Here is a 13,053-nt window from a genome sequence, read left to right as displayed (position 1 = left end):
GACCATCCCACCATATCACTTGGCGATATATTCATTCTTATTTCTTTAAGATGAAAATCATTGCCCCATGATGTGATGAATTATAAGTCGTGCTTAAGGATCTGCAGCATCAAGTACATATAATATAATGGACCCAACCTGCCAACTTTAACTCATGATTCTTACATGATCAAATAATGGACATTTCTTAGGCAGATACATACATATTTGATACGGCAAAGGCAATCCATTGCATATGACATTCCACGTTCATGCAGGATTCGAGAAACGGTCGTATTCCAAGGATGTAATGTAAATAACCTACCCTAATACAAGCATTAGTAGCTACTTTCACGATGTGAACTCATAACCTGCAGGTCACACGAAAATACAATATTTGATATGCCTTTGTGTAACTATCTAGTATAGATCGATACATGTATAATTTTTTACCAACTTTAATGTATAAATTTTGAAGAATTCACATAAAATACTCAGGTAAAGACCTTAAAGACACGAGTACTACGTGAATTAATTAGGTAATGCAGTAGTGGACTCTTTCACAAAACTGATAACTAAAGAGTTGCGCTTTTTGAAACGCTTTTTGTTATCCCTTTTTTTTTGATAAAAGAATTAAACACTAAGGGTGTGTTTGGTATGAAGAAAAATATTTTTTAATTTTTTTTTTAAAATTTGGTTAGCTTAAATGTTTTGAAAAATATGTTCCTCCAATTGGAGAAAATGTTTTCCCTATCAAGAGAAGGGAGAATATTTTCCAAAACTCTTTTTAAACCTTCCCCACCCTATTTCTCATCCCCACCAGCCCACCCCACCCCCACCCCCCCACCAACCCACCTCACCCACCACAACCCCACCCCTCGCCTCCAATCCCCACCCTAAATAGAAATATTATTAATGGTACTTTCTTTTTATGTTATAGATAGAGTATTTTTTTTTCATTACAACAAATGAGTATTTTTCTTTTCATGATATAAAATAAGTTTTTTTTTTTTAACAAGAAAAGTACTTTCTTTTCACGATGTAATTAGTCAAGCAAAGCTATGGTTTGTTCATGGCTTTCCATCATCTCAAGAACTTAGTGGAACAGCATTAACCAAAACATCAAGTCACTTTCTTAGTTTAGGCTATATAAACTCCTAGTTACACAATTCTCAAAATACACAAAAAAGAAAAAAACAATCCAATAAGCCTAAGAACCCAAATCTTCTCAATGGGGAGCCAAATGAAGAAGCAATGGCTTCATTTTGCTTGTGCTTTAGCATTTTTGTTGATTGCAACTTGCACCATGGCATATTCACCCGATTCTTATAAATCACCAGTTCCATCATATAATCAAGTGCCAGTGTCAAAAGACAATTACGAAGTGCTACAAGTGGCCAAGAATGATTACAAGGTATCTTCCGCGCCTAAACAAGAATACAAGGCATCATCTTTGCCAAAGAATAACTACTACACGAATCCATCTTTTCCAAAAGATAATTACAAGAAGGTGCCATACGTTCCAAAAAATAACTACTACAAGACACCCACAGTGCCTAAGCCGGAAAACAAGATACCATCTTTGCCAAAGAATGACTACTACAAGAAACCATTTGTTCCAGAATATAACTACAAGAAGGTGTCATCTCTTCCAAAAGATAAATACTACAAGGTACCTTCTGTGCCTAAACAAGAATACAAGGCGCCATCTTTGCTAAAGAATGACTACTACCAGACACCATCAGTTCCAAAAGATAACTATTACAAGACACCCTCAATGCCTAAACATGAGTACAGGCTGCCATCTGTACCAAAGAATGATTACTTCAAAAAGTCACCAATTCCAAAGAATAACTACAAGGTGCCATCTGTTCCAAAGGATAACTACTATAAGGTACCCGTAGTGCCTAAACCAGAATATCAGGTGCCTTCTGTACCAGAGAATAACTTCTACAAAAAGCCATCAGTTCCGAAGAATAACTACAAGGTGCCATCTGTTCCAAAGGGTAACTACTATAAGGTACTCGTAGTGCCTAAACCAGAATATCAGGTGTCATCTGTACCAAAGAATGACTACTACAAAAAGCCATCAGTTCCAAAAACTGACTATTACAAGGTACCCTTAATGCCTAAACAAGAATACAAAGTGCCATCTTTGCCAAAGAATAAGTATTACAAGAAACCTTCAGCTTCTCATCCACCACCATACTACTATAATTCGCCCTCTCCCCCTTCACCATCACCACCACTTCCTTACTCTTATCAATCATCTTCAACTCCTTCTCCATCACCACCTCCTCTATATTATTAAATTTCCACCTTTCATGTTCGGCATGTCTCGAGAAGGCCATTTTTCCAACACAACATAATCTCAAGGGTCTTGAGTTGAAGGCATGATATAAAAATTTGTATTTCTTCATTATTTTTATTTTATTTCTATTTTCCAGTGTTGGTATTTGCAGCTATTTTTTCCATTTTATTATATGTCTCATTATCGAATTCTGAGAATATTAATTTAACGCGAATTCTTTTGTTGAGAATATAATTTATATACTACTTATCAGTCTGACATTTGCCAATTCCTTCATAAAATTTTCTCTGAAACGTGAGAACATAACTATATATTGAGAAACTTCAAAGTGTATGCATTTAATACTGTTTAACCCAAAAAATAATATTTTGGTCAAAGCTAGAATTTAAGATGAAAAATCGGGTTACTGATAATCAAGAGACCAAAGTAGAATAATAAGCTCTTTGAGAATAAGAATAAAGCAGTAAAGAATTTGTATTTCAGTATGATATCAATAAGTTTTTCGTGTCCCTACAAATGATGAAACTTCTTCCTTTTATAGGTGATTCTAGGTAAAGGAATGAAACCTCAGCTTTAATGATATAATTATGAGTAATAAATGACATTAAATAAGCCGCTACACAATCATTCCTATTAAATACCAATTCTCTAACGCATCAGGTATTTAATAATGAATTTGGACTCCTTTCTGTCATCAGATCTCTGTCTTTCAATGCCTTCTAATCTGTTGGCTTTAAATGATTTGAATAGGTACGAGACTCGTATCTGCACTTCATCTCGTGCCTATTTAACCTCCTCTTCCCGTGGCTGTCTCCACTCGTGCCTCTTAGTCAATTGTTATGTTCTGACCATTTGACCAAACCACGTGTCATGCCACGTCATCTTTAATATAAATTCAGTTTTTCCCAATACAGATAGTCCCCCCACTTTCCATTTATTTATCAATTAAATAATTGGGAAGTGGATCTTCATAAAAAAGGGAATTTTTACCATAATCAATGCCTATGGTAATATTGACGTCTCAGTTGTCCCTTCCATTTAATGTTTTGTCCATGTGTCACTTTTTGATTGATTATACTATTTTTCCCCCTTTTTCAAGGCTTCTTCACTCCCACTATTCACGAAGTGATAGTTGCCTTTATTATAAGCTTTCCATCATTACACTTCTAAGTTTGACGGTTGCCATTATATACATACTTAACCTTTTCTACATACTTAACTTTTTCTTCCTTACTTTTGCTTTCTTTCGATTCAACCTTTCTCAACAATGTCATCTCCAAACCCTAACCGTAAAAAAGTTCCAATTCTAGATCGATTCCCCAACGCTCCTGTTAGACATAGAAGAGGTGGAGGAGGTAGGCTTCGAACAGGGTTAGAATCTACTCGAGGCGGCTCTTATGGTTCTTCTTCTAGGAGTTCTATCCCAAAAGCTCCTTCTTCTAAAGATAAAGAAATTCTTGATTCTTCTCAAGAACCTTTAGTCGATGAAATCGTTCCCAGCGATTTGTCTTTTGGAAATGATAGAACATCTCTTCAAAAGCAAATTGTAAATTTAGAAAAAGCTGACACTTATCCTTCAGTAGTGACCGAGCTTACAATCCCTACCATTAGAAGAGATTGTAACTGAAAAAATAGTCTTTGAATGTCAATTCCTTCCGCAAATCAAAGAATTTCTTCCTTTAGAATGGGTGTTCTTTTGTTTATACTTACCCCTTCACTTTGGGGTTTAATCCTCTGATTGACCCAGTTATTCTTGATTTTTGTCGTTTCTTTAAAATCTGTTTAGCCCAAATCGGTCCCCTAGTGTGGAGAGCAGTGGCTTGTTTGAGATACTTATCTTCCAAAGCCAATGTCAACTTTACCTTCTCTCACCTTATTCATTTATACCATCCCAATTTAATGCGCCATGGGTTTTTTACCTTAATTGCAAGAAGCAAGAAGGTTTTGGTTAACCCTGAAGATGACAAAGATCGTGGATGGTATACCCGTTACGTTGCCGTACGTACAGTGGACTTGCTTGGTGAAACAAATATTCCCTTCCCTGAGAAGTGGAATTTTGCACGTAAGTTTCCTTTTATTTACCGTACCTATTTTTGAGAATTCCGATTCTTTTTCTAACTTCGTATATTTTTGGTTTTTTGTAGTAACCATGGGAGATGTGGAACTTATTCCCAACTTCCGTGATTGGGTAGATTCAATTTTAAAGATTGCTCCTAAGGATCAAAGAACTTGGAAATTAATTTCTTCTTTACATGGTTGGAAAGTGAAAACACACAGTATGCCCTTTTTACACGTTTTTTTTTATGTTAAACACCTTTTCCTCAATGTTGATTGTATATCCTTCTTTTAATCAGGATTTGGCATTAGAGGAATGGCAGCTGAGGTAGCTATGGCCATTCGCATGTCTGCTAATGCTGCACTTGATTTGGACAAGGCTCGAGCGTCGCTTTCAAAGAGGAAAGCTATAGAAGAAGGTTCTGAGAATGAGGAAGAGGAAGATACCTCTTTAATAACCAGGCCAAGAGTCAGGAGGCGAGTCATTAATGATGATGAAATTGAAGATACTCCTGTTCAAACCTCGATCACCGAGCCTATTTTGATTCATTCTGACGAAGACACCGTGCCAAGAGATACTAATGAATCAACTTAGCGTCTTTTTGATAGTGGCGAGCTCGGCCCTGTTTTTGATGAAGCTCCTCTTTCCTCATTCGTTCCTATTTCCTCCATTCCTTTGTCAACCGAAAGTATTTCTTTACCAGCTCTGACGGCTTCCGTTCCTTTGCCAGTTTCAACTGCACCTACTTCCATTCCTGTGTTGGTTTCTACATCTTCTCCTTCCATCCGTGCTTTGACTCCTATGACTCCTGTTGTGTTTACATTTTCTACTGCTCCCCCTTCTGTTGTTCCGTCTTCATCTGTTCAACCTATAGAGGTAAGTTCCAAGAATAGAGGCATGACTATGAGGAGTGTCACACTCGAAGTCCCTGCCAATCAAAGCCTCTTCAGAAAATCTGGTGGTGCTGATACTTGGCTCGAACCTCTTATTGGAGAGATTGAAAAGAACAAGATGCAGAGCCATAGTTGTTACACTTTGATGAATGACATAGTTCATTCTACTTTGAAGGTATTTTTCCTTTACTTACCAACAAGCTTTTTTGTTTTTAATCTTCAAATCCTCATTTCTATGAGTTGTCTTTGTAGGCTAACCTCATTGGTACAGAATTGATGGGAAGAATTTCCCTTCTGGAAAGAAAAGCCTGTGAGCTGAAAAAATCTATCCACGAGGCCGAGGAAATAGCCAGGGGAGCCCAACTAGAAGCAGCTAATTGGAAAGAGCAGTTTGAGAATGCTGAGGGGACCATAGAGGAGTTGCAAGAAAGTAGAAATCTCCTGGAACAGCAGAAGTGTGGTTTGACTTCTGAGCTAGTAACTGCCAAGGCTTCTTCGAGCCAATTTAAAAGAGATAAGGAGCTTTTGGAATGCTCATTTTCAGAACAATTATCAAAGGCTAGTGAAGAAGTCAGGGAACTTAAGGCACTTTTGGCCAAGAAAGAAGAGTATGTAGGGGAGTTAGTGCAAAGCTTGACTCAAACTCAAAATGAGTTAAGGATTTCTTCCGACAAAATTCGTGCCTTGGAAAGTTCCCATGCCTCTCTTGAAGCTTCCCTAGATTCTCACTTAGCTGAACATCAAGTAACGAAAAATGATCTTGCTATGTGGGAAAGGGAATATGCGGCTCTGGAGAAGGAATATAATGCTCTTGAAGAAAATTTCAATATAGATGTGAGCTGAGCTTTTCTAAATTCTCGTCGTGATGCTTTGATGGAGGCTACACAAGAAAATTTCGACTTGAAATCTGAATTAGCCAAAGTTATCGACACTATCGAGAAAAGCCAACAAACCGCTGATACTCCTTCTCCTGCACTTGGAACTATTGATACCCCTTCTCCAGCACTCGAAGCTCCTGGAATGGAAGAGTTATTGAATTTCGAAGCAGTTATTGAAGCTGTGATTCCGTCTTCCGAGGGTGAAGCTTCTATGACACAGTCTATGGGAATTGAAGTTCCCGTGACTATTGCTTCTCTCGTTGATGTTATCACTTCAAGATCAGTTGAAACCGCTCCTATTGCTGCTCCTTCAGAAGTTGTTACCATGCCTATTCTTGCCTCTGAAAGTGAGGTTACAACTTCCGAAGCTCCAACTCCTTCAGTGACCAATTAAATATGTTAAAGTTTTTATTATTTTTTTAGTATTGTTGATGTCATCCCTTAGCAATTTTTAAAGGATCTTTTGATAAAGTCCCCAGTTACCATAATGGGGCATTTGTAAAACAAATACTTTTGCTGACTAAGTTTTTCCTTAGTATTTTATGTTAAGAAGTTTTATGGGTACTTCTTTATATTCTATTCTTGCCTATTTACTTATTTAGGACTTATAGAATAGCTTAGCATTTTTATCCTTTGAAAATGCTTTATGATTCTTCTCATGGATTATCAACATGAGGTTTATAAAAGAGGGCCCTTTTATTTTATAGACACTTAATGAAGAAGACGTCTCAACTTCATAATGGTGTTATAATACGATGAAAGAAATAGGAATACACATGTTTTGTATGAAACAACTTTGACAAGTTTTCATTCATGAACTTTGACAAGTTTTTTGACTATTACATGTGTTAAAATACATCTATAACTTCCTCACAACTGTTTTTCTTGTAACAGATTTTTACATGATAACAAATAGACAAGGTTTTTCTTCATAACCTGTTTCAATACATAGTCATAACCCTTATCTTTACATATTTAGGAAGGGTTTGAGAAGTGACTTCGTTTGTAACATTATAGTGAATGTTTTATGCTGAATGCTGAAGACTTCGTAACTTACTCTCAACACTTGTCTTTTTGTAGCTGAATCTTGCCAAAACTTTGACCAACTTTTGTTCGATATTCGCATTTGGGATATTCGTATCTGTTTTCCTGCACGCATTTGTGTATAATATGTAGTCCCCCAAGTGTTTGAGCGGTAAAGTATGAAGCCTCGAGCACTTGTTTGTTTATTTGAATTCGGTCCTTTTCTTGAAACAGAAAAATATGCGAGACTTCGGAGGTACGATTATAGATGAAGACTGCCTAACTCGTGTGTATTTCCATCAGATTAATGTAACCCTAGGCTCAGAATTTAAGAGTATTCCATTTTGCCGTGCAAGTCGTGACTCATCATTTGGCACGAGTTAGGGTTTTTGCCTAGCATCTTAAATCGTTAGTAAAATTTTAACAATTCAAAGAAAAATTTTAACATGGTGATACCTGACCGTGAGTACTTCTTTAGAAGTAATATCTCTTTAGATGGACAACATTCCAATGTGAAGGTAAAACTTTGTCATCCATTGTCTCCAACTCGTATGCTCCTTTCCCTGCAATGTCATGGATTCGATAGGGTCCTTCCCACGTTGGACTTAGCTTCCTAGAGTTAGCAGCCTTTGTAGATTGGAACACCTTTTTGAGCACAAAGTCCCCAATTTTGAAGAACCTGAGACGTGCTTTCCTGTTATAGTATCGTTCAATTACTTGCTTTTGAGCTGCCATCCTTATTAATGCAGCTTCTCTTCTTCCTTCGAGCAAATCAAGGTTCACCCGTAACTCTTCACTGTTCGAATCTTCCGTTGCTTGAACATACCGAGTGCTTGGTTCCCCTATTCAGCTGGTATTAAGGCCTCCGTACCATAAACCATTGAAAATGGTGTTTCACCCGTGCTTGTTTTTGTCGTTGTACGATAAACCCATAATACTCCAGGCAATATCTCAAGCCAATTACCTTTTGAATCTTGTAATCTTTTCTTCAAGTTGTTGATAATGATCTTGTTTGTGGATTCCGCTTGTCCATTACCCACTGGATGGTATGGTGTAGATGTTATCCTTTTAATTTGCTAACTTTGAAAAAATTCTGTGATTTGAGCTCCTATGAATTGCGGACCATTATCACATACGATTTCCTTTGGTACTCCAAAGTGGCATATTATATTTCTCCAAATGAAGTCTTTAACTTCTTTCTCTCGTACCTGTTTAAATGCTCCTGCTTCTACCCATTTAGTGAAATAATCAGTAAGTACGAGTAGAAACTTTACCTGACCTTTTGCTTGTGGCAATGGACCTACGATGTCCATTCCCCATTTTATGAAAGGCCACAGGGCTATAACAGGATGTAGTAACTCAGCTGGTCTGTGTATATTATTGCCGTACCTTTGACATTTATCACATTTGGACACGAAACTATTTGCTTCTTCTTCCATCTTAGGCTAATAATATCCTGCTCAAATTAATGTTCTTACCAGTGACCTTCCCCCTGCGTGATTTCCACAATGTCTTTCGTGCACTTCCCTCATCACATATTCTGCTTGAGAGGGTCCGAGACACCTTGCTAGTGGTCCACCGAACATCTTTCAATAAAGATTTCCTTGATAAAAATAATATCGAGCAGCATTTTTGCGAAGCGTGTGAGCCTTTCCTTTGTCATTAGGCACGGTTCCGTGCTGTAAAAAAGCAATAATTTCGTTTCTCCAATCCCATGTTAAATGATTAAAATTTACCTCGTTTTTATCAGGTTCGAGAACGGAATGAAATAAATGTATGACTGAAGCATTTGCATCGTTTGCTACGTTTGCTGCAGATGCGAGATTAGCTAAAGCATCTGCCTCCGCATTCTCATCTCTTGGGATCTGCATTACTTTCCAAGTTTGGAATTGCTTTATTAATTCCCGTACCTTTGCGAGATATTCTTGCATTCGCGTTCCCTGGCTGTATAAGTCCCCAACATTTGATTGACCATGAGTTGAGAATCACTCTTGATTATAATCTGTGTTATGCCGAGTTCTCGTGCCAATTCTAGACCTGCAATTACAGCCTCATACTCTGCTTCATTGTTAGTTATAGAATGACATTTTATAGCCTGTCTAATAGTCTCACCCGTAGGTGGTACGAGGACTATCCCTAGGACTGCTCCTTTTATATTAGATGAACCATCAGTGAATAAAATCCAAGTCCCTGGGTTTGTGCCATTAAAAACTTGTAATTCTTTTTCTGCTTCTAAATGCATCCCCAGGCTAAAATCAGCTACGAAGTCGGGTAATACTTGAGATTTTATAGCAGTTCTAGGTTGATAAATGATTTTGTATTCACTTAATTCTATGGCCCATTTTGCTAACCTTCCTGACAATTAATGCTTATGCAAAATGTTTCGTAATGGAAAAGCAGTAACTGCAACAATGGGATGACATTGAAAATAAGGTCTTAATTTTCTAGATGCCATTATCAAAGTTAATGCTAATTTTTCTAGTTGTGGATATCGTGTTTCGACATCTAGTAAAGATTTGCTTACATAATAGATAGGAGATTGCTTACCTTGGTCCTCACGGACTAAAACAACACTTACCGCAACTTCTGACACAGCCAAATAGATGAGAAGCTTTTCTCCCACCTTTGGTTTTGCCAATAACGGTGGTTTTGACAAATAAGCTTTCAAATTTCTAAGGGCTTGTTGACAATCTTCATTCCATTCAAAATGATCTTGCTTTTTGAGTGCAGAGAAGAACTTAAAACACTTTTCTGAAGATTTGGAAATAAATCTCCCCAAAGCTGCAATTCTTCCCGTTAATCTTTGAACTTCCTTTTTACTGGTAAGGATATCAGGGATTTCTTCTATTGCTGTGATCTGAGAAGGATTTACCTCAATACCACGGTTAGAAACAAGAAAACCCAAAAACTTACCTGATACAATTCCAAATGCACATTTTTCTGGGTTGAGTTTCATATTAAATTTTTGCAAAATTTCAAATGTAACAGATAAATGAGAAATATGATCATGAGACTGCTGGGTTTTGACGAGCATATCATCTATATATACCTCCATTGTCTTTCCTAAATGTTCTTGGAACATTTTGGTGACCAACCTTTGATAGGTTGCCCCAGCATTTTTAAGACCAAAGGGCATTACTTTATAACAGTAAGTCCCCTTGTCTATGATGAACGAAATTTTTTCTTCATCACTAGGGTCCATTTTAATTTGGTTGTACCCTGAATATGCATCTAAAAAACTTAAAAGCTCATGTCCTGCAGTTGCATCAATTAATTGATCTATATGCGGTAAAGGAAAAGAATCTTTTGGACAAGCTTTATTAAGATCTGTATAATCTACACAGACTCGCCACTTACCATTTTTCTTAGGTACAACAACTGTGTTGACTAACCAATTAGGGTACTTTACCTCGCGGATTGACCCAATTTTTAATAGCTTTTGGACCTCATCTTGAATCACCTGGTTTTTGAAAGCCCCTTGCTTTCTTTTCTTTTGTTTTATTGGTGTAAAGAATGGGTCTTCGTTTAATTTGTGAGTCACCACATCCGGTGATATCCTGTCATATCAGCATGGGACCAAGCAAAACAGTCCACGTTAGATTTTAGAAATTCGATTAACATACCTCACATGTCTGAGTTTAAATTGGCTCCAACATAGACCTTCCATTCAGGCCATTGATCGAACAATATCACAGCCTCGAGCTCTTCAATTGTTGTTTTGATGTTTTCATTCTCTTCAGGTTCCTGAATTGTATCAGGCCTCGAGTCTAAATCTGTCTTTTCTTGTTCAGCTGAAGTTTGATCTTTGACACCTTCAACTGTTTCCTGTAATTGCTATTTTTCTTTATTTACGGTGCTCGTACCTGTTACAGCGTTGATACTTCTAGTTGTCTGCTGATCCCCACGAATTTGACAAATTCCCCATGGTGATGGAAATTTAATAACTTGATGTAGAGTTGATGGGACATCATCCATATCATGTATCCATGGTCTCCCCATGATCATATTGTAAGCCATTTCCATATTTACTACCTGAAATTTAGTTTCCTTAACAACACTTGCAGCAAAGGTTGTTAGAATTACCTCTCCTTTTGTTACCACACTTGAATTATCGAACCCGGACAAGGTGTGTGCCTTAGGTATCATTCTGTATTCAGCTTGCATTTCGCATAATACCCTCAATAATATAATATTTATGGAGCTTCCTAGATCAATCAAAACTCGTTTTATATTAGCATCATATACAAGTAAAGATATTACCAGTGCGTCGTTATGTGGGGTTATTATTCCTTCAGTATCTGCATCATCGAAAGAAATACTTTCGTCTTCCAAAACTTGCCGTACCCGTTTCCCGTGTGTTATCGTTACTTTAGTAGCCTTGTTGGAAGCCGTATATGTTACATCGTGAATATCTTCTCCTCCATTGATAACATTCACGGTTCTCTTGGGTGAAGGGGGCTTTGGTGGCTCTTGCCTATTTTCATATAGGCTTGTTTACCTTTTTCACTAAATAATTCAGTGAGGTACCCTTGCTTCAGTAGATGATCCACTTCACTCTGCAAGAATCTACATTCTGAAGTTTTGTGCCCGTGATCATTGTGGAATTCGCACCAATGATCTGGATTGCATCTATTTAGATTTGACCTCATCTCTTTTGGCCAACGAACCTTATCTCCCATGCTTCTTAAAATAGCCACGAGCTCGGAGGTAGTGACATTAAAGTTATATCCATCGAACCTTGCCTTTAAACTTCTGTTATTATCTCGTGATTCTTGTCTGCTCTGATCATTTCTGAATCTTGATGAAGAACCAGATTCCTTGTTCCTCGATTTTTGATCATATTGCTGGTTATCTTGTTTTGACCGTGAGTCTTTTCCTGCAGGTCCCATATATGGATCAGACCTATTTTTACCTGATCTTTTTTTGGTTTCTGCTATTCTGGAACCGCCCCTTTCTTCATAATGAAATTTAGGTACGGTATCTTCTTCGATTCGCAGCTTCGTGCTGTACCTATTGTAAACATCATTCCACGTGGTTACAGGGAATTCTCGAAGGCTTTCTTTGAGTCTTCTCGTGACTTCAGAATTTTTGTCATTTAAATTACTTGCAAAAGCTATTGCAGCCCAGTTGTCAGGTACACGAGGTAGAGTCATTCTTTCACACTGGAATCTATCAACAAAGTCTCTGAGCAACTCTGAATCCCCTTGTTTGATTTTGAAAATGTCTTCCATTCTTTTTTCAACCTTTTGAGCTTCCGAGTGTGCTTTAATAAAAGAATCTGCAAGCTCAGCAAAAGAATTTATAGAATTTTCAGGTAAGAGAGAATACCAGGTTAATGCGCCCTTGGTGAGCGTTTCTCCAAATTTCTTGACCAGTACTAATTCGATTTCTTGTTTAGTCAAGTCATTGCCTTTTACGCCTGTTGTAAATGCAGTTACATGGTCACGTGGATCTGTTGTACCATCGTATTTTGGGATGTTAGGCATTTTGAACTTTTTGGGAATTGGAAGGGGATCAGCACTCGGCTTCCAAAGTTGTTGTGAATATTTGTCTATATCCACTCCTTTAATCACAGGTGGAACTCCGGGGATTTGCTCGATGCGCTCATTCTGCTCCTTAAGCTGTTTCTGCAAAGTTAGTACTAAATTTTGCAAATGAGAATTATTTAAATTACCTGGATCTCCTTCCTGTGGTTCACTGGTGGTTCCTCCATTTCCAGAATTAACAAGGCCAGAACGAGGATTTTCCAAGGTATTATTGTTAGGCGTAGGCGTGGATGGGACAACAGGTAACCGACTAACTAGAGCCTGAAGAGCTTTGCTAACCCGCGCATCAATTACTTTTTGTAAAGCTTCATCTACCCCTTCAAAATGTTCGGATTGTTCAGCACGAGATTCAGGAGTGCCTTCACGA

General features: G+C 37.6%; 1 protein-coding gene across 1 annotated transcript; it reads left to right on the top strand.

Moving 5' to 3' along the window:
- Positions 1–1,163: 1,163 nt before the first annotated feature.
- LOC107832544 (uncharacterized) lies at positions 1,164–2,426 on the top strand. The gene has a single exon (XM_016660408.2). The coding sequence runs from the start codon at positions 1,211–1,213 to the stop codon at positions 2,288–2,290; it is 1,080 nt and encodes a 359-aa protein (XP_016515894.1). The 5' UTR covers positions 1,164–1,210; the 3' UTR covers positions 2,291–2,426.
- The last annotated feature ends 10,627 nt before the right edge of the window (positions 2,427–13,053 follow it).

Source organism: Nicotiana tabacum, chromosome 20, assembly GCF_000715075.1.
Source record: "Nicotiana tabacum cultivar K326 chromosome 20, ASM71507v2, whole genome shotgun sequence".
NCBI lineage: Eukaryota > Viridiplantae > Streptophyta > Magnoliopsida > Solanales > Solanaceae > Nicotiana > Nicotiana tabacum.
This window is presented reverse-complemented; position numbering and strand designations above follow the sequence as displayed.

Coding starts and splice junctions, on each gene's coding strand:
- LOC107832544 (XM_016660408.2), top strand. CDS start 1,211: ATGGGGAGCCAAATGAAGAAGCAATGGCTTCATTTTGCTTGTGCTTTA.